General features: G+C 43.3%; 1 protein-coding gene across 1 annotated transcript in view; it reads left to right on the forward strand.

Annotated features, from left to right (window-relative positions):
* Positions 1 to 22907, forward strand: part of TTLL11 (tubulin tyrosine ligase like 11) — a gene marked incomplete at its 5' end in the record, with an annotated part of 187369 nt that overhangs the window by 20049 nt on the left and 144413 nt on the right. Inside the window, 1 exon segment of the mRNA XM_081103361.1 lies at positions 16641 to 16737. Coding sequence (XP_080959487.1) covers positions 16641 to 16737 — 97 coding nt within the window.

Here is a 22907-nt window from a genome sequence, read left to right on the forward strand (position 1 = left end):
CCAGATGAAAGCCGCGGCTTGTAGTTTCTTATTATCTTGCTGCTTTGTTACTCTACTCAGCTCCTTAATTAGCAATGACTCCAAATCAGTAGCATGTTCTGAGCCTTCAGGTGTGGGAATGGGTTTTGTTTTGACAGCAGTCACATAATCCATACTGAGAAGACATTACTTAATCCAAAATAAGAGACAGTAAAAATCCATAGGAAATCTGGAAGAAAGGAAGGGAGCATTTTAATTTGACTGACTGGCTGATTGATTGATAGAGGATTTTTATCTGCCCCCCCCCCCCCATTCCTTTTCTTCTTGGAAAGCTACGTTACTTCAAGGAGCTCTGCCTATTTCTTAAAAATATCCAGGAGCTGGCAGTTAAAAGTAAGCTCCTGTGTATTGGGTTTTACAGTTCCTGAAGCCTTAACTTAGCATCTCCCAAACTTGCCTTATCACAAGAGGCACCTAGGGCATTTGCTAAAATTTGATTTCTCAGTAGTGGTGGGACCTGGAAACTCTTATTTTTTATTTTATTTTTTTAACAATCTCCCTTGGGCTATTCTTATGAGCAGATGATATTGGGAAACATTGAGCATCATCTTGGGGAATCAGACCCTCTTTGTGGAGTGGCCAACTTAGATTTGAAGCACAGCTGGTCACTTTATATGGCAGAGATGAGAACATGAATTCTGCACTCAGAAAGCATGGGATCCAAACCCCCCACCTGATCACTTAAAATGGTGTTATCTCGGGCACATAACCGAACGTCCTCCGCCTCTGCTGCATCTCCCCCGCCTGCAGAAAGGACATGGTCTTCCTTTCTCTCACCACCTCCCCTCTCCTCCTCTGTCTCCTTATTCTTCAGCTCTCAGGGGTGCATCCCCCAAGGCCCCTCAAGCTGGGTCACTCATGATCATTTTTGTAATAAGTTTTGAAGTGTCCGTCACTCCCAACTAGACTCTAAGTCCCATGAAAGCGGGAACCATGACTCTCACGTTTATTACTTGTTACTGTAATGTTTATTATTTTAGTATTATGCTTCTTGTGTTCATTGTTGCACACCCAACACTTAGCACAATGCAGTGTGAATGAACTCTGGGCTTTGTTCTCATGTAAAAATGGATGAATACAATCTATCCACTGGGGTACCAGGAGATTAAATGAAATAGTGAGCGTGGAAGCCACTGACATACAGTAGGCATGTAATAAGTGTTAGTTTTTGCCTTCCTTTGGAGAACCCACTTATGATTATTGTCCTGGATAGCTGATAGGTTAAAACTGAGGCTTTAAGGCTGTTTGCTTGACACACTATTCTAAAAAGTCCCTAATATTTTTAAAGTTTTAGAGGTTAGTCTTCTTTTTTCCTCCCAAGCCCAAAGACTGTCTTCCACTAGTCTTTTAACTTTATTCTGGTGAATCATTTTGAGGTCTCCAATAATTTTACCTTTGGCTAGCATTTCTTTAACTTTTCTTTATTCAGTTTGGTGCTGGGAATGAAAATGGCATAATTATATTAACGTAGTATTTTAAAAAGATCATGCATGGTAGAATGGGTTTTAAAGGTAGCTTTATGGTATCTCTTTTCCTAGAATTCTTTAGAAGAGAATAAGAACCTTGACTTGTGAAGATTTCTTCTAATCCTTTGACTGTGAAATCCAGGCTGATTTTAGCTGAACCAAATTCAGAATTTTATCTTGTTTTCCTAACCAGTTAGGAATAACTTTTGGATGTTGACTGCCATTCAGATTTAAAGTATAGGAGGACTTGCCCTTATGAGGTCTTTCCGCCCACACCTGGCCAGTGGAGCTGCCAGTGCCCCTTATGAGGCTAAAAACTGAAGCAAGTTGCTTTACTTCTCTGTGCCTCTATTTCCTCCTCTATAAAATGGGTATGAGAATTGTACTTACCCCTAAGGTCGTTAGCGTTTTAAGTGACTGTATACCTTTGAAGTGCTTAGAACTGAGGCTGGCACATAGTAAGTACTTGGCAAGTGGGATGGTGGTGGTTTTGTTATATCTCAACACCTAGTCTAGTAGCCAGCACATAATAGGCATTCAATTAATGTTTGTTGAGTGGGTGAACTAATTAATTAGGACTAGAATCTTAGGTCTCCTGATTTTTAATTCCATTAATATTTGTACTTACATTATTTGCAATAGGATACAGGTTTTTCCAGTCTAACTCTGCTGGTTCAATTTCTTCAGGATGCACCAGGAAAGCACCAGGTTTATAACACTGTGAAAATACAAAGGCGTTAAACTGGTACCAGAGTGCTTAAAAACCTGTGGGCTGTGGAAGCTGACTGCAGGCCATGAGTGGGCTGGCTTTGCCTTAATAGACCACATTAGCTGATCTAAAGGGTGATATACACTTAATGCAATTGCCCAATTATGTGGCCATCAGGGAAATGCCAGCTGTCATTGCCCACTGAGCTGGGCCATCAATCAGTTTGTTCTGAGGTCACTAAGTAAATTAAAAGGTATTATTTAAATACTTAGTAGAGACATAACATACCCCATCACAAGGAGCAAGGGAAAGCAGTGACTTTTGCCACAGCTGTTGGCTGTGTTAAGCTCTGAAAAATGAGGATATTTGGAACTTGACAATGTAGTTCAACATGGGAAACAAAAGGAGACTCCCAAGTTTGATAAGGATGCGCATATTCTAACCCCTGCTCCACCTTATTTGGTTGTTTTTGCTTTTAAAATAATTTCTTTTAAAATTGTGAACAGAAGGGGTAGCTCTAGCTGTGAACTAGTCCGTCGCCCTTGAACTGGCCCACATTGAGGGGTGTACAGTTCCTTTATAAGAGCTGCCTCATTCACCTGCAGAGTCATTAAGCCCTGGGCTGGAGAAATGGATGACCAGAGCCTGCACATATCTGCTGTATGCCTGAGCAGTTTCACATTAAGATTTGTTGTGAGGCTTATAGATTCTGGTTCCATTTGGTTACTTTCTGTTATAAGACCCCATAGTCTTGCTTTATTCCCTCCACACCAAACCACATGCCATTCATTCTTCCAGTATCTATTACTTGCCAACACCCACCATACCCCTATGCTCTTGGCAAGGTACCTGGAATACAAAGAGAATTAAGATGTTGTTCCTGCCCTGGAGAGACTTCTAATCATGTTCCCACATGCTCCCATGCCTTTACTCCTGGGCTGACTCCTCCACCAGAGACTATCTTCCTGGCTCTGGGCTTGACAAATTCCAGCTCAACAAGTTTTTACGAAATCACATCTTTACCCCGAGAGGAGTAATTCACATCCTGCTTCATGCCCCCATTGCCCTTTGACCCTCATGTGCTGGAGCATTTGCCGCTTTGCATTGTGACTTATTTACAAGTTCACGTCCTAAAGACAGGGACTGTGCCTTATTCTTCTCTGAGTCCCCAGTGCCTGCTGTTGAGTTGATGCATAATAACGTTTACTGAGTGAAAGACTGATTAATAGAAGAGTGTAACTGTTATGTAAGGAGTGTAGGAGAGCAGAGGTGGGGATGGAGCTGGAGAATAAAGGTGCTTTTCTAATATTTCTGTTACCAGCAGGGGGAGAGATGTATTCATAAATGTCCCATGGTGTCAGCCTTGAGGTTCTATGGTCTGAAAGGCCCAAGATAGGCACAGGGTCTTTCTGAGTGCCATCTCAAATTTATAATGATTACTTCAAGTAAAGTAGGTATGACCTTGATTGGCCTGAATCATGTCACCTTATGGCAGGCTAATTTCTATCTTTCCCTTAAATATGTTGTCATTTCCTGTTCTTCTTTGCAGGGGAGGTTGAGGAGTTGTGGTGGTTATTCACAGGTTCACAGTTATAGACAGCAACGTTCTGTCCACTCGGAACACCGTTTGGATGTAACATTGGAGTTTAGTTGTTTGTTCCTGGTACCCACTGTCTAGGACAGCTAGGAAGGAGTCCCCTAGTCTGACCCTTGCCCTTTGGTTTTCTCTCTCAGTAACCACTCAAAAAAAAATGCACTCACCCTTTCCTTTCTCCAGTTCTCTCTGTGATTCAAGAATTTGCACTTCTTGCTTTGATTTCTCTTCACTCCCATTCCCGTATTTCTAATCCCTTGTAAGCTAGTTCTAATTAGATGTCCTGTTGTCTCCTTGAGCTCGGTACTTGTAAAAGATAACTGTTTGTCTCCCAGATGTACTCCCATTTCTATTCACTCTATTCCGTTAGTGGCTCTGCTGAGCACGGGAATCGGAAGGTGAGGGTTAGGTTTGGCAGAGGTACCAGGAAGAAGCAGGCGCTCTGAGTCAGAGTACTTTGGCAGAGGTGGTTCAGCACTCTGGAGAGCTCCCAGCGGGCCCCGTTCCCTACTCTGGACTCCTCTTTCCCTTCCCCACACCCATCAGCCTTACTATATACATCTCCTTGTCTCTGGAATTTTATGGTTGTTAACAGAACCTCATTCATTTCTCCTAGGATTAGTTCTCTGGGGACTGAGGACATAATGGCCTGAGTTCTGTTCCTTGCTCTACCACTTACTGGATACACTACCAGGGACCAAGTTATCTAATTGCTCTGTGCCTGTTTCTTCAGCTGTAAAATGGAATGGTGATATGTCTACCTATCTGACAGTGTTGTTGTGAGGGCTGATTGAGATAGTGCATGCAGCATGTAATATGAACTCAATAAATAGTAGCCACAATTTAAACAATTATAGATACTATTAGTACAATTACGTTTTTAATAATATGTGATGGTTTGATGAGTCAGTGGCCTGTCTCTGGGAGATTACAGGCTGGTTTTAGGGCCAGGAGGCACAAAGGAGTTTGGGGGGGGGGGCAGAGTGTATCCTCCTTTACCTAGTAAGTCCCCCAGGAAACCACTTTTTTTGGTCCCTGGGGAACATTATTAAGACAGCACTGGATGCTTCAGGGTCAGCACAAATCATAATCAGTTGTTGGAAAAGAAGAGCAGACCCTCATAGGTTTGCAGAATGGGAAATACCTGTGTGTGGCAAATGGGGAAACAGGCCTGAAGGCAACTTGGGTGTTCGTGGCCAGAGACAGAGGAGGCCTGGATCTCCAGGCTCTCGCTTGCTCTTTGCTTGGTCTTTACACATGCTTTTGTTTCCTCCTGTGGGAACCCCTTTCCCTCTTTAGTCTGGCAACTTCTCTCCTCATCGAGAGTCAGCTCAACTGTCCCCTACCTCTCTGAGCCTCGTTTGTTTCCTTTATAAAATGGGGATAGGATGGCTATTCATAAGGTTGTGTAGCAATTAAAGGTGACAGTGTGGGTGAGGCAGGTGTGTAGTAATGCTCAGTAAGATAGTGGCTACAGGCATTACAAAAATTTGCTTATGTGTCTGGCTCAGCTGCTGCACTCTGAGCTCCTGGAAGGTCAGGACTCTTTCATTCATCCTATTTTCACCTCTCCAGCCCCGTATCCTACCACCAACCCTCTGCTGCCATAGGTGGAGCCTCTTGGCGTTCCCTGAGCGCTGCCTGCCTCCAAGGCACAACTTGCTTGTGTGTTGAATGAATTAATTGATGGCCTGGCCGAACCAGGGTGCCTTTAGACCAGCTTTCAGTGGGAGTTGCCACTGTGGAAAGTACTGAAATGTCATGGGAATCTGGTTAGCTGGGGATGAGCTGTCCCAAGAGGTGTCAGGAGTGACTTCAGGAAAAGTTGTTTGATATCCTGGCTGGGAGAAAAGTGCTGCTGAAATGGGAAACCTGATTTGCTTTGTTCCATTTCAGTTAATAAACACATTTAAAATTTTGATGTGGAAGAGACTTAGTAATTGGACGCCTCGTGGTGGATTGATATAATTTACCCACAGTAAGGGAGTAGAGAGCAGAGAGATACTGTTGATAATTTTGCAGAGCGTAATGGAGTTAATTTATAATTGATATTGGAGTGCTTTTCCATAGGCTGAATTATGATGGAATGGAGAATCATTTAATGTGGTTATTTTGTTGTTTGTGTCACCCTTATGAATTGGAAAGTGGAAAAAGCACATAGTGCTAAATTGGTATCTAATCTTTTCAGACTATTTGCTAAATAAACTGGAATTTTAATTAAAACTGCAAGCTGAGGGGTAAATCACTTCAGAATTTTGTGAAGTGTTTCTTTTTCTCTTGCCTAATATAATTACTACTAATATAGATTCTTTACGGGCAGGAAATTAGACATCAGAATAAATAACTGGAGAAGATTGCTGCGGGACTGAAATTATGAAGGGGGCAACGTTATCTTCCTCTGCTTCCAACATGGGCTTTTTTTTTCTGTAGTTAAATTGTTTGGTAACAATTTTGATCTCATTAAAAGTCTTGCGATCAGAAGCAGAAGCAAGGCAGAGGACAGGCCTTACCACAGCTCTTCCAGCTTCAATTCATATGCATCATTTATAATGAATGGATTTAATAAAAAATACAGCCTGCTTTGTATTAATTCAGTGAACAGGGAATGGCATAGTTACCCAGAGTATCATACTCGCGGTAAGGAGGAAGTGGTGAACAGGAAAGGGAAACTTCATAGATCATGAGAATTGCTACTTTCCAGCAAAAGGTTGTTAATTACTTATCCTCCTGCTGTATTTATTGGCTCTATTAGAGGATGAGTAATTATTGTCTTCCTGGGAAACCCACTGGAGCCAGACACGCTGTATTAAACTGGAAGGCTCCTCAGTGCCACTTATCCCTGTGGGGTCCTCTCCATCCCCAACGACGAGGAACCTGGAGGAGATGGGCCAGGCATGTGCCCACGGGCACAGAAGAGGCACAGAAAAAGGGCACAGAAGTGCATGGAGTGGCAGAGTAATTCTTACACACTGAACCATGCTTTTTTCCCATGCTTCTTCCCAGAGCATTCTTTCTCTCTTTGCCCAGACATCGCCCTGCCCCATCCCCTTTCTCCCAGCCTTGGCTGGCTTCCTCATCCTCAGTCTCTGTTCTCAGTCTCTCTCTGCCTCCCCTCCACCCTCCACTCTCGCCCGGCCAGCCTTGCCCTGCTTGAGCACTTCCCTTGGCTCTCTTCCACCTGCAGAATCCCGTTCCAATTCCTCAGCTTACCCAGGAGCCCTTCGTGATCTGTCTTGGCCCAGGGACTGCTCCAACTTTGGCCCCGGGCACACGGAAGCTCTCATGCTCTCCTAGATTCCCTGCCCTGCAGTCATCCCTTTCTCTTCATCTCTGCCTGGCAAATGCCTCCTTCACACTAGCTCCAGTGGCCCCTCCTTGGTTAAACTTTCCTCGCCTTGTGCCTTGCCTGGAAACATTGCTCCTCCTGGGCTCGCCCAGCACTTTGTCACACAGAACGTGCTATCTGTAAACGCCTGTCTCTACCCCAGGCTGGCTCCGGAATCCCTGGGGCTGTGATTCACTGCTGTTCTCCAGAAGGTGGATTAGTTGAGGGCCAGCCTCTGCTCTCTACAGGGGGGATGTCTGGGGACTCTGCTTCTCTCCTTTCTCACCATGAGACTCAGTTAGGTGAGGAGCAATCTGGGAGGCTCACTCTCAATATTCTGTTATTGGACTCTTACAATGTGCCAGGCCGGTCACAAACTCTCTTTTACTTGCATAATTGTTTTTAATCTTCACTGCACCCCCTGTGTGGAAGGCTTTGCTAGTCCCCTTTCTCAGATGATGAAACTGGGGGCCTTAGTCATTGGCAGGGCTGAGATTTGAATCCAGGCTCTTGACCTCAAGTCAAGGAGCTTTCCTGCAAGCACGGGCTTTCTGCAGAGGTTGGTGCCCACTTGGAGACTACATGCTGCAAACCCCCTGGTGTAGCTTGTGCACGTTTTTCTTGAGGCTGGTCCTAGAAAACACCCTGCCCAGCAGCTCCTCTGGGTAACATCTCACCAGCCAATGGATTTGGGTGAAGGGTGCTGGGAAGGAGCAGAAGCAGGGAAGGTAAGCAGCACTGTTTGAACACCTCCTGCACACCAGGCATTGTGTGCCAGGCACGGTGCCAGGTGATCAGACACATTATTAATCCATCTAATAACCAATCACATTGCCATTATTGTCCCTCTCAGGTAGCAGGCTTGACCTATGTGTGGGCTTTTCCCCCAGCCCCATCCAGAGACACTGGGGTCATGAAGCCAGCCCGTCCCTTACCACACAGGGAGGCCTTTTCTCATCAGCCCCACTTTGCACAGGCAGGAAGGAGCCTGGCCCCTCAGTGGGGTGGTTGGTTGGCGTTTCTCACCTGTCTGAGAGGATAGCGATGCCATTGCTGAGAGCTGAGTAATAGAGTGAGCTGCCCTCCCTCTCTTAGGCTTGAAGGGGGCTCACCTTCCTTTGATATGCTCACATTCGGCATAGAGAACCGAGCCCCATCTGGGCACACCCTTCAGGACTGGATGGATTTCCACCAGTATTTTCTTTGTCTTCTTTCTTTCTTTCTATTTAATATATTTTTATTGATTTCAGAAAGAGGAAGGGAGGAGAGAGAGATTGAAAAATCAATGATGAGAATCATTGATTGGCTGCCTCTTGCACGCCCCCTACTGGGGATCAAGCCTGCAACCCGGGCATGTGCCTTTGACCAGAATCGAACCGGACCCTTCAGTCCGCAGGACGATGCTCTATTCATTGAGCCAAAGAGGCTAGGTCTGTCTCTTTGCTTTCTTGATTGAAGAAAAGTGTTAAGTTTTTAGTCAATTCTTGAAGGGCAATTGCTCAGCCTTTTCCCTTTCTAACTGGCCTTCTCTGGCATTTCTGTGCCACATTCTTTCTTTCTTTCTTCTTTTTTTAAAAAATAATTCTTTATTGTTGAAAGTATTACATATGCCCCCCCCCTTCCTCCTCCCACAGGCCTTCAGCACTCTATTGTCTGTTCATGGGTTATGCATATATGCATGCAAGGTCTTTGGTTAATTACTTCCCACCCATTCACCCTCCCCACCTTCCCTCTGAGATTCTGCACTCTGTTTCATGCTTCCACGTCTCGTCATCCACTCCATTCATCAGTTTATTTTGTTACTTAGATTCCACATATGAGTGCGATCATGTGATACTTGTCTTTCTCTGACTGACTAATTTCACTTAGCATGATACTCTCCAGGTCCTTCCATGCTGTCTCAAAGGGTAAGAGACTTTTTTTTTTTTTTTTTTTTTTTTTTTACTGCTGGATAGTATTCCATCATATAAATGTACCACAGCTTTTTTATCCACTCATCTACTGATGGCATGCCACAATCTTTCTTGAAGTGTTAATCACAACTCAATTTTTTATAGATATATTTGTTCAGTTTTTTGGTCGCAGACTAATCCATCTATCTACCCATCTCTCTTGGAACAGTCCAAAGAGCACAGTCTTTGGAGATGGACCAGCATGACTTCAAGTTGTGGTTTGCCACTTATTAGCAGTGGGATTGCATTTTTTAAAAAAATTATTTTTATTGATTTCAGAGAGGAAGGGAGAGGGAGAGGGACAGAGAGAGAGAAACATCAGTGAAGAGAGAGAATCATTGATTGGCTGCCTCCTGCATGCCCCATACTGGGGATCAAGCCCGCAACCTGGGCATGTGTCCTGACCAGGAATTGAACCGTGACCTCCTGGTACATGGGACAGTGCTCAACCAACTGAACCACACCAGCCAGACAAGATTGTATTATTTTATGTGCAAAATGAAGGCATGTATGTAAGATACCTGGCACATAATTAGTACTCAATAAATAGTTATTATTATATTCATTATAAAGCTGTATTAGTCTTAGATTCCTTCATTTTCAGAATGCTTTCCTTCTCCATGACCCAGCTCTGAAACTGGAATGGTGTATTCAGTATCTATTTCTGTGTGACAAATTTTCCCCAAACTTAGCAGCTTGAAACAACACACATTTATTATCTCTGCGGGTTAGGAGTCTGAGTGTGGCTGATCTGAGGGTTGTGGCTCAGGGTCCCTCTCAAGGCTGCAGTTAAGCTGCGGGACAGGGTCACAGTCTCTAAAGACTTGCCTGGGGCCAAAGGATCCACGTCCTTCACTCCCATGGCTGTGGTCAGGAGGCTTTGATTTCTTACCTCTTCCTAGGCTTCCCCAAAATGGGTGATGGTGATGATGATGATGATGATGATGATGAGAGAGAGAGAGAGAGAGGGAAGGGAGGTGTGTCAGTCTTTTTATAAAGATATTAGCATATTGGAAGTTTCCTAATATCGGAATGTCACTTGTGCTGTAGCTATTGGTCACACAGACCAAGTCTGTAACAGTGTAGGTGAAGACTACACAGGTATGAGTTCCAGGAAACAGGGATGGTTGGAAGCTCCCTGCAACAGATGGGTAGGTGGGGGAGGGTAGCCTTCTGTCTGGTGGGGAGGCAGTCATGTAAACAGAAACCACCCCTCCCCCCCAAAGTGGTGGCTGCATCTCGCACATCAACAGAGTACAGAGGGGGCATCGGAGGGGACTCTATTAACTCTGCCTGGGGACACCATGGAAAGCCCCTAAGTGCAGGTTACCACGGTGTTTTTATTCCAGAGGTGTCCTAATGGTGCTGGATATTTTCATGGCATCTTTTTACATTGAAGTTACTAATGAGGTGATTTCCTTGGACATTAAAAACAATAACCTGTCCTTTATAACAGCAATTTGCTATTTATAAAATGCTTTTCCATGCATTGTCTCTGTCCACATAACAACCCTGCGAGGTAGGTAGGTTTTATTGCTGTTGTTTTCCTCTTCTGTAGATGAGCTGCTGAGGCCTAGAGGGGCAGGGTCCACATGTCAAGGCCTCCGGGTGGGTGTGGTGGGTCGGGGCTTGAGCCAGGGTCTTCCCAGTCCAAGCATGGTGCTCTGGCTGCTACACTTTCTTTGTGTTTCCCCTGAGTACTTCCGGCCCCTCATTTTAAAGCAGCAATTTGGGTCAGTTCCCTCTGTAGATGCATTACACATATGCTTGCCCATATCAAAGCTTATTTGCCACTTTTATGCCCAATCACTTGAAAGATTTTCTGTTCATGAAGAAAATCATTCACAAAGTACAGAAATGTGAATTGTGCTTTCATCAGCATGCACTGTGAAATTTCTTTTTGCAAAAGCCCTTGGGGTGTTCAAACTTGCTCTCTGGGTCATTAGAAGAGGGACCTGAATATCAGTTCCTTAAGCACAAATATGCTCAAAGGACATTTACTGACTTCAATTTTTGTCTGAGCCTGGCTATTTTGCAAGTGTGTTTTAGTCCTTCTGGGCAAGAGGGAAAGGGATTTTGGGTCCTTTCAGGTGTATTTGCTGAAAGAGCCACTTCCTTTGTGGAAAAGATGGTAGCATGTAGTGTGAGGGTAGGTTAGTTACTATGGTTCATGTGTGACTGATAAATTCCACTACAGTGATCAGTTCAAGATTAGTTGTGTGTAGCTGGTTAAGTACATGGGCCTTGGAGTCAGGCAGACCTGGATTTAATCCTGGCTCTGCCCTTACTAGCTTTTACCTTGGGAAAGTTAGTTAATATCTCAAAGCTTTGGTTTCTTCAACTGTAAATAGGATTAATAGTAGCACTTTCCTCATAAGGTTGTTGTGAGGATTAAATGAGATAAGTTGTTTAACAATTACACATAGCATTACCTAAATGTTAACTTTAATGATAGTGATGATCATGATGATGTATTTGTGTAGCTACTATTCATAACTTCACATACTCATTCTAACATGGTGTCTCTTAACAGCTAGAGGCTTCAGGGAGTCTCTGAATCTCCTGGAGTAAATGTGATGATGTGACCTTGAGAAAAATGGGGAGTGGGGAGTCTGGGAAGCATTTGTCAATTTTCAGTTGCCCTATGAAAATCCATGCACCATTCCAGGCTACAGAGAGCTCAGAGTAGAGCCTCAAATGGCCCCTTAGTGTCACAGGGTGTAAGCAAACAGTTTTTGATGTTGTTTTAGTATGGTAAAATAGACATACCATCTTAACCATCATTAGGTGTACAATTCAGTGGCATTAAATACATTCACATTGTTTTTCAATCATCACCACCATCCATCTCCAGAACTTATTGCATGTTCCCAAACTGAAACTCTGTACCCATTAAACAAATAATTCCTTGTTGTTCCCTCCCCTACCCCTAGAAACCACCATTTACTTTTCCTAGGAATCTGACTGCTCTAGCTGTCTCATATAAGTGGAACCATACAATGTTTGTCCTTTTGTGTCTGTTTTATTTCACTTAGCATAATGTCTTCAGGGGTCATCTGTATTATAGCAGGTGTCAAAATTTCATTCCTTCTTAAGGCTGAGTAGTAGTATATGTGTACCACATTTTGTTTATTCATTGATGGACAGTTGATGAACACTTGGACTGTTTCCACTTTTTGGTGTTTGTGAATAATGCTGCTGTGAACATTTGTGTATCAATATTTATTCGAGTCCCTGAATTCTTTGGGTATATACCCAGAAGTGGAATTATGTTCCCACAGAAGCTTTTTTGAATTCCCAATGTGCAAGGGTTCCAATTTCTCTACATCCTTATCAACACTTATTTTTATTACTATTTTTTATAATAGCCCTCCTAATGGGTGTGAAGTGGTGTCTCATTGTGATTTCAATTTTCATTTCCCTAATGACTAGCATTGTTGAGCATCTTTTCATGTGCATACTAACCATCTGCATATCTTTTTTTTGGAGAAATGTCTATTCAAATCCTTTGCCTATTTTTTAATTGGGTTGCTTTTTGTTGTTGAGTTGTAGGCAGTTTAAAATATATTCTGAATATTAATTCTTTGTCAGAGATATCATTTTAAAATATTTTCTCCCATTCCATGGGTTGCTCTTTCATTCTGTTGATAGTGTCCTTTCATGCAAAAAGTTTTAATTTTGATGAAGTTTTGTTTGTTTATTTATTTATTCATTTATTTATTCCCTGTGCTTTGGTGTCATATCTAAGAAATCATTGCCAAATCCAATGTCATAAAGTTTATCCCCCATATTTTTCCTAGCTCTTATGATTAGGTCTTTGGCTCATTTTGAGTTAATTTTTGTGTATGGTGTAAGTTAAGGATCCAACATTATTCTTTTTGCATGTGAACATCCAGTTTTCCCATCCCCATTGAATAGTTTTGTCATCCTTGTCAAAAATCATTTGACCATAAATGCAAGGGTTTATTTCTGGGTTCTCTATCCTATCCTATTGATCTATATGTCTGTCTTTGTGCTAGTACCATGATGTTTTTTTCAAATTTTATTTCCATTATTTTTATTTAGGGCTATAATAGGTTCACAGCAAAATTGAGTAGAAGGAACAGAGATTTCCTTTATATTCACTGTCCCCACATATGCACAGCCTCTCCCACTATCAAAATCCCATACCAGAATAGTACATTCATTACAATTGATGAGCCTACATTGATACATCATTATTACCCAAAGCCCATAGTTTATATTAGGGTTCACCCTTGGTAGGGTACATTCTGTGGGTTTGAACAAATGTATAATGACATGTATCCAGCATTACAGTATCCTATAGAGTAGTTTCACTGCCCTAAACATCTTCTGTGCTCCACCTATCATCCTTTCCTTCCCCCTAGCCCCTGATCCCTTTGCTGTCTTTATAGTTTTGCCTTTTCCAGAATGTCAGATAGCTGGAATCATACAGTATATAGCCTTTTCAAATGGGCTTCTTTCACTTAAAAGCACATACTTAATACCTCCCAACATGTCTTTTCATGACTTGAGAGCTCATTTCTTTTTAGTGCTGAATAATTTTGTCAGGATATATCACAGTTTATTTATCTATTCACCCACTAAGGGCATCTTGGTGGCTTCCAAGTTTTGGCAATTATGAATAAAGCTGCTATAAACATCTGTGTGTAAGTTTTTATGTGGAAATAAGTTTTCAACTCATTTGGATTTTATATCAATTGTTTATACCATCAATTGACATTTCAACAATATTAAATCATCTAATCCATGAACTTGGGATGTCTTTTTACTTATGTGTGTCTTTATTTTTTTTTTTTCATAACATTTCCTAGTTTTCAGTGTACAAGTTTTTTGCCTCATTGGTGATTTCCTATGTATTATATTATTATTATTTTTATGCTCACCCAAGGAGTGAGGATATTTTTTCCATTGATTTTTAGAGAGAGTGGAAGGGAGGGAGAGGGGGGAAGAAAGAGAGAGGAGAAAAACACTGACTTGAGAGACACATCAATTATTTGCCTCCTGCTTGTACCCCAATTGGGGCCGGGAATTGAACCTGGCAACCTAGAAAATTGCCCTTGACCAGAAATTGAGTCAACAATCCTTTGTTCCCAGGGCTGATGCTCTAACCATTGAGAAAACTGGCCAGGGCAGTATTGTATTCTTTTTGATGCTACTGTAAATGTAATTGTTTTCTTAATTTCCTTTTGGGATTGTTCATGGTTAATGTATAGAAAAACAATGATTTTTGTGTATTGATTTTGTATCTGCAACTTTGCTGAATTTGTTTATTTCTAACAGTTGTGTGTATGAGTGTCTTTAATGTTTCTTACATATAAAATAATATCATATGCAAACAGATATATTACTTATTTGTTCCCAATCTGGATAGCTTGTATTTTTTTCTCTTGCCTATTGCTTTGGCTAGAACTTCCAGTAGCATGTTGGCCAGAGGTAGTGAAAATGGGCAGTATTGAAAAAGATCTTTAAAAGAGATGGGATTATGAAGCCTTTGACCTATTTAAAATTGTGTTTCTCTGTGTTCTCAGTAGCTAGCACAGTGCCTGGCATGGTAATTATTGAATGAATGGATTTTTTAAAAAGGCAGTTTCTCAAAACAAAATGAGTTAGAGGCACTTCTGAATGAAGGGTTGATTGGGGAGAAGGTAGCAAGGATTGAGGTGTGACCATATGGGTGATAAGGAGTCAACAGTTGTCCCCCAACATAGAGCAGGTGTTGGTCCCACATTTTGAGCAGCAAAATCATTTTGCATCGTAGAAACTTTGCTTGGAGAGTCTTCTTTTAGAGATATCTCCCTGGTTAAGTTAATTCCCTTTCTCCATATTAGCACCCAGCAGCTGGAAGAAAATAATGTATGTTGTATCTCTTTGTATTTATGAGTACCGAATTAATAACTTCAGTCCACTGGATGCAAAGAAAATGAGTGAAATGCTGTACATTATAGATGGAACTTGTTAATGCTAATAGAGTGTGTAACATATGCTTCAGTTTGGCACAGTTTAGAAATAATGTGAATGATTTAAAGTGCGTGAGGCTGTTTGCCTTCATTCTAATTGGGAATAGTTGGAAAGCTTCGAGTCACCACCATTTCATTAGTAATGCTGTGTTCTTCCATTGGAATGTGGCCCTCTCAACTTGGAGTATATAAAAATTCTCATTAACTGTAGTCTTAGAATGGGAAAATCAAATGATTTTATTAAATGTGTTGGTATTTCTCCTCATCTGGACTTTAAACAAGCAGGTTCTAAATATGGACTAACATGTCTTCACTTTTTCCTTTAACAAGAATCATCTGAGTTACAGATTTAAAAATACATTCTGTAAATGCAGAATTTGGTAACTTTGATAACAATTCTGTAAATTCAGAATTAGATCAAATTTGATAACTTAGGCAGTGGTGGAAAGAGCAGGCCCTTTGTCTCAGTGAGGGAAACCCTATAGCTTGTGCAAAAAGCAGGTGTGTTTTAAGGATACAAGACTATCTTATAGGACCCAAGGACAGGAAGGACAGCCAGGCTCAGGAGGTTCTGGGTCCAGGACCTGGAAGCCCTAGGAACTGGGGTCCCTCAATATGTGTCTCCAGGGCCACAGCGTCTCACCTCTACTTTTATCTCTGCACCTGCTCCTTTTCTCTCTCTCTCAGCAGATTGGCTGCCTTGGCTTCTCTGTGCACACAGCCAAGCACAGCTGCCTGGCTCTGGCTTTTTATTACTTCCAGTTCAAGGGCCAGCCGAGGCTGCCCAGCATCTCTGATTTCCAAATTCCTGGGAGAATCTGGTTATCTCACCTTGAGTCAGATGACCACTCCTGGTTTGTTCATTTATTTATTTAAAAACTCTTACTGAATGCCAGGAACTGTTTTTAGGCACTGGGGATGCATCCTACCCTATGGACCGTGTGTGTGTGTGTGTGTGTGTGTGTGTGTGTGTGTGTGTGTGTGAGTGTGTGTGTGTGTGTGTGAGAGAGAGAGAGACAGAGAGAGACAGAGAGAGAGAGAGAGAGAGAGAGAGAGAGAGAGAGAGAGAGAGAGATTGTGAAAGCTCATTCATTCTTTGGGGACTGGGTTAAGAGTTGTAGTTTTCAGAGAAAGAGAAGAATGGCTTGGGATCCAGATAGACCTGGCTTTAGATCTTGATTCTTCCCCTTACCAGCTGTGTGTGACCTTGGGCATATTAGAATCCCATTCACAGCCCCAATTTTCTCATTGGCAAAATGGGAATAATCCTTGGTAGGTAGTTATGAGGATTAAAATGAAAAGGTACCTGTAAAGTCATGAGTGTAGTGCCTGCCACATGGAATCAGAACTCCACCCTCCTGGTTGTGACCCTGAGCAAGTTACTTAACCTGCCTGAGTCTGTCTCCTCACCTGTAAAATGGGAAAGAATATCAGCGACAGCACATGCTTATTATGAGGACTGAATCATGTGATGTGTGCCGGGTGCCTGGTGTTTGTACCCGGTAGATATCAGTGTGGTCGCTGTTCCTCTTGCTCTTGTGATGATTAGTCACATTTTTTCCTCTTTCTTCTAGTTCCCTTTTGGCCGCCGCTCGCCCTGTGACATCTACTGGCATGGTGTTTCATTTCATGACAACAACATATTCTCCGGTCAAGTGAACAAGTTTCCAGGTATCCACTGTTGTTTTTGTTGCTGGCATTTACGAATGTTTCCAGGCTGGGTCTCAGGGTGCACTTGTCCTCAATAACATGACAGTGCTTTGAGATCAAACTCGAGATCTCTTCATTGGAGTTGCTGCCTGCACTCTGCCTGGGCACCATCACCTTGGGAGGGATGCTAATGCAGAGGAATCTGGACTTAACCCACCAGGGGGTTGAAGATTGGAGGCTCAAAAACATCAAAAGACAGGCTGTCCTGGTCGATTCCACTGGTGGAAGAACATGATTTTCACTTTTTCAGTTATAGATATAACATGGGGGTGTGGTGAGGGGATTATATTCTCAAAATGAAAAAAAAATAGACCATTTTACGTAAATAATTTGCAGGAAACAGAAGTACTAAAATTCTAGGAATATGTCACAGAAATGGGGTTAGCAATTTTCATTTTCTTTAAGTATCACATTTGGAGGTACTATTTTAAAAATCAAATGCACCTGTCTGGGAATAAGAGGTGGCAGAACCTCTGCTTTTACCCAAAGCCATTATCCCAGTGAGACTTGCCTGCGAGGGGACTTGTGCCAGGAAAGTGGCCTAGCCAACATTTTAAGATACCCCCCCAGTCCACTCTCCACCACCCTCTGTGCCTCTACCGCCCTCTTCTGCTGTGATTGCTATTCATTATTTTTAATGACTAAGTGAAGAGGGTAGTTACAGTGAGTGGAGGTGCTTGGGGGAAAGGAACATTGTTGAGCTGGGTCTGATCATAGCCAAAGCGTCTTCAACTGATTTTCAGAAATTTTAACAGATGGTTCCAAGCATGTTATAATATAATAATAAAAATTGTTTTTAAAAAGATCATCACCTCCTTTAACAAAACCACAATATAGATATTTCTGTATTTCCTCCCAAACCTTAACCATGTTTATGTATCATTTTGACATAATTGCTCTCCTGGTCTGATTCCACTGGTGGAAGGACATGAGTGTCCTTTCACCAGAGTGTAGTTGCCTGAATATAAGGTGTTTTCTCTCAGTGTTATATTATTTATGCCTATTTTATTTATTTGTTTACTTATTTTTTATTAAAGAAATTCTCTGCTTTAAATATATTTTTAATTGATTTCAGAGAGGAAGGGAGAGGGGGAGAGAGGAGAGAGAGAGAGAGAAATCATTGCTCGGCTGTCTCCTGCATTTCCCCTCCTGGGATTGAGCCCACAACCCAGGCATGTGTCCTGATGGGAATCGAACCGAGACTTCCTGGTTCATAGGTCGACGGTTAACCACTGAGCCACACCGGCTGGACTATGCTCATTTTGAAAAGGGGAGAATCAATTTGTTTTTTCCCTTTGGCAGTACATGCCACATCTGTAGGACAACACCTCTCAGAAAACCTAGTATCCATACATTATATACTGGCTGTTTGTACCTTGTCCACTAGGGGCTTTTCAGCTGAGCATACAAACTGCCCCACACCTCAGGTGGCTCAGATTCACGTAGAAGGATGTAGGTCAGGACACACAGCTTGCCAGCGGGTCAGTACCCAGCATGTCTCTCCAGCAGAGTCTTTGCAAGGGTTCCAGGAGCTAGTGTCTGGTCCCTCGAGTGAAAGCTCAGGTGCAAAGAAACAAGACCTACACTGGTGGATGGGAATCTGTCTTGGCTTAGATGACTCATAGGACCCAAGATCTCATGTAGCTACTCCACAGCATAGCTTCCAGGGTTCCTGCCAGCGTCATGCTCAGTGACAAGCATCACCACTCTCAGGAAAGCCTGGAGTCCTGACTTCCTACCTGCTATCTATGCAATTTGCCAATCAGGGCCATTTTAACCATATCCTTTGTTGTCTAGTAACACAGCTAACTCTCCACTTTTATTGGTTTCCAGGGGAACAGAGTTAGAAAATTAACCTGAGGTCAAATTTGTCCTTAGAGAAGGAGAGAGGATTCTGTTACAGAACAAGAATGATGCTTGCATTCAGGGTTCTTGCACACGGTCTAATGGAATAGTTATTGCTTTCTGTCTTACTGCACAGAAAAGGTGACTTTTGTTGTTGTTGTTAATCCTCACCCGAGGATATGTTTCCATTGATCTTTCAGAGAGAGTGGAAGGGAGGGGGAGAGAGAGAGAGAGAGAGAGAGAGACAGAGAGAGAGAGAGAGAGAGAGAGAGAGAGAGAGAGAGAGAGAGAGAAAGAAACATGGATATGAGAGAGACACATCAACTGATTGCCTCCGCCACGAGCCCTGACCAAGACCGGGGACCAAGGTACATGACCTTGACCAGAATCAAACCCAGGACCTTCAGTCTGCAGGCCAACTCTCTATCCACTGAGCCAAACTGGCTAGGGCAAAAAAGGTGACTTTTTGGTGCTACTAAAGGACCTGTTGGGATATCAGGAGAGTATAATCTGAAAGAGAACAACTTTGAATGAGGACAGAGTTCCTAAGACCTGATCATAAGTGAGGCTTCATTTACATTTCTGACCTGTCACGCCTTGTCTAGAGAGAAGGAAAATGTAGGAGCCGTGACCCTCCATTCAGAACACAAACTAGAAATACAGAGAAAAATACCGCCAAAGGCCTGGTTTCATTAAAGGTGATAAAAGGGTATTTATCTCAAAGAAGCAAGTTTGTCCCATCCTATATTCCACCTGCCAGTGATTAACATATATAGTTTTCCACTTTACTAATAGCAATTAATTAGCTCTAATGACAAAGTAGGATCTTGAACCTCTAGGCAGAGTGACAGTATGGCCACACCCTCCGCTCTGAGGAAGATGCAGTCCTCAGCAGTGGGTGATCACCGAGCAGTCTGTCCTTTGGCTCCAGTTTGTGTCGAAGCTTATCTTCTGTCTCCGATATATCCCATTATTTAACAAATGCACTTTGTATGCATTGTATGTTACTTATAGTAAGTTCTAGTGGACGTTCCTGGCAAGTATAAATACTTCCCACACTGAAAAGCAAAACTTTTGGACACGCGTATGGGAGTAATTTATTTTGTTTGTGTCAGCATGTTAGATTTTAGCCACTTTCCTATGGGCAATTTCCCTCAAGGTTTGTTATTATATCTTAACTGATGAATTAAGACTTTCTATAAAAATAATCTGCTTTAAGAAAGCCTGAAATTCTCAATTCTTAGCTTACAAACAAGTCTTTTGATGAGTTTCAGGGTCTGAGATGTTGACAGCACATGGCGGTGGTGCCTGAGAGCCCACTCTGAGGAGGGGACTAGGAAAGGGGCTCCACTGAGGAATCCATGGGGGCAGCTGTCTGGCAAGCACTGGGCTGGGCTGGGGACTCAAGGACAAGGAGAGAGGCATGTGGAGAGGGAAGTGTGTTACCAAATATGTGCTGTGTTAGAGGAAACTTGGGATGCTGTGGGGGCTTGGAGTGAGGACACTCGCCCTCACCCAGGTTAGCTTGGGATAGGTGGAGTGAGAGATCCCGGAGAGGAGGATTGACATATGAGCTGAGCCTCCAGGGATGGATGGGCCTGAACCTCACGTAAAGCAAGGGAGCAGAGCTGGTGCAAAGACAGACTGCTTAGAACTCACTGCTCACCCAGCCAGGGGGAGTGGCCCATGACGGTTAGAAAGGCTCACGTGTAACAGGGCAGCGGAGTGATGCCAGGCCGGGACAGAAGGGCGTGGGAAGCCGCTGAGGAATTTAAGCCCCAGAGTGGCATTTTGGATTTCGGAAAGATCATGCCAAGAGGTGCACTGGAGGTGGGTGGAAGCCGAGAGAGGAAATGGAGAGAGAGCGAAGAGGCTGCTGCGGCCTCCAAAGTGAACTTACCAGTGGGGATGGGAATGGAGGGAAGCGGATGGATCTGAATGGACTGTTCGTTGTTTGACAGCTGGTTTGTGTTTCTGTTATAAATGATATTTGGATTGAATAATGCTTCCAGAGCAGCTCAGATTTTATTTTGTTCTTATTTCTTGTTTTTGCTTTTTAAATTGGGCAAAGTTGTTACACTCTTGGGTAACTCCATACGGGAAGAGATCCACAAAGTCTTGGGACTTTGCTGCAAAAAGAAGAACCCAGGCCTGGTGCTGGGGGTGGGAGTGGGGGGGGGCGGGGGGAGGGCGGCGGGGTGAGAGGGGCAGGAGGCAAGATCTTGGTGTGAGAAGCTTCAACCTGCATTAGCGGGTTTCCCAGTCAATAGGGGAACTGCCGAGACAGGGACATCTTGGGAGAGACCTCAATGAGAAACCCAGGTACCCAGTCAGCCTCAAAAGAACCTGTTAGTAGGTCCTGAAGCCACAGACAGGAGGACCCCAGCCCTTGCAGAGTAGGCTAGGGGGGACAGAGGAAGAACATTGGAGAGAACAAGGCAAAGGCATTGCTCAGGTACCAGGAACAAAAGACATTTCTAAAAATTGGGGACAAAGCAATGGAACCCCAGAAAAGCAGTTGAACTCCTCCTTATTTAATTGGACTACAAAGTTGGGGTCAAAGAGTGCCTTGTTCCTAGTCTTGGGAACTGATGCTTAGACCTAGGCTCCACCTCAGGTCAGAATGGGTCCCAAAGCCTAGGGCAGGAGTCACAGATAGGGTCAGGCACTGTAGCTGCTTACAGAAGGGAGACAGATTCTGGCAGTGACCTCCCTACTCACACATTTACTCTGGGAACATGGGCTCTGGCTCAGCTAGAAGGCCGGCTACTCTTGCCAGCATCTTATTGAGAGAAGATGGCACGCCTCACATCTGTTTCTGAGCCACTGCCAGAGGGTAGGGATGCCAGCAGCATCCTCATGGGCTCAAGTGAAGGGTGGAGACCTTCTTCTTCTTCAGCACTGGGTGGCATCACAGCCAAGATATGGTAGGGGAACAAAGGCTGTGGTGGTCAGTGGACTGAGGGAGGTCTACACAGGTGCCTGCTGGAGACAGGTGTACTGGCGGGATTAGGGCTCAGCTGCCTACAGCCAGCAGGCCGGCAGGGTCTGGGAAAAGTAGCCATTGGTTGGCAGGACTGCCTCTGAAGTTGACTGTCTTCAGGAAAGAACTACCTGGAGACAGACACAAAGGTAAACTCGGAAACAGAACCTTAGCTGGTGTAGGGACCTCTGATCCTCAGCACAGAAGGAGTTACTGCAGATTGAAAATTAATATTTACTTCACTTGCTGGACCTCAATTTTCATAAAATTTTTCTGGAACATTCAAGTGGCGCTCCTGTTCTCACAGCACTTCTGTCTGTTATGTGTGTCCTTCTGACCTGCTGAGGGGTTTCTGAGCCTTTCCCGCTTACGGCGCCCTGATGCGGAGCGTACCACCACATTCTGGTCAGGAGGCAGCATCTGTGTGATGTAAGGTGCTGCGCCCCAGTGCGTCCCGAGGGTTTAGTTTAATACTAACGGAAACCTTTGTCAGACACGAGTGAAGAGTTCCCAAGAAAACGGACAATTTGTTTTTGTGTCCCCTATGTTCAGCTCCAGTGTTTATAACTCAAAATTTCATAGGGGAATAAAGAGGAAGAGGTTTGATTTTCCAAACTCATGCATGTTTCTTGGGAAGCTTAGGACAGTGTCCTCAGTGAGTTTGTTTATTTTTTTTTTATATACATCGAAGAGTCCACATTAGAGCATAGTTTATTAGAACTTTTTAAGTCCCTTTATTTCTTGCTTAATCCTTCTCCATATCCTTCTAAACAAGAACTAAGAACCTGGGCATTGACATGTTGAAGCTGCAATTTTTAGGTGTATCGCTCTTTTTAATATGCTGAGGGAATCAAGAAGTAGGTCATTAAAACCTCCATTCTCAAGTGTTTACCCTTTGCTTCCTGCACATGGCAGTTAGAGAAACCTCGTTCAATCTGATCGTGCCCTCTTGGAAGGTGTGATAATTCGGACATGCCGAGCTAACATGAAGCTTGGTACTTTCTATTAAAAATAACTTCGCTCAGCCCTAGCTGGTTTGGCTCAGTGGATAGAGTGTTGGCCTGCAGACTGAAGGGTCCTGGGTTCAATTCCAGTCAAGGATTAAAAAAAAACAACAAAAAAATACTTCTCTCAGCAATTTTCTAGTGTCAGCAATGGGACTATGTAGCTCTCTCAGGGTGAAGACCATTTTTGTTGTTGTTGCTGTTAATCCTCACCCGAGGGTATTTTCTCATTGATTTTTAAAGAGAGTGGAAGGGAGGGGGAGAGACACATCAATGTAAGAGAGAGACGTCGATTGGCT

The sequence above is a fragment of the Myotis nattereri genome, assembly GCF_964212035.1.
Source record: "Myotis nattereri genome assembly, chromosome: 12".
NCBI lineage: Eukaryota > Metazoa > Chordata > Mammalia > Chiroptera > Vespertilionidae > Myotis > Myotis nattereri.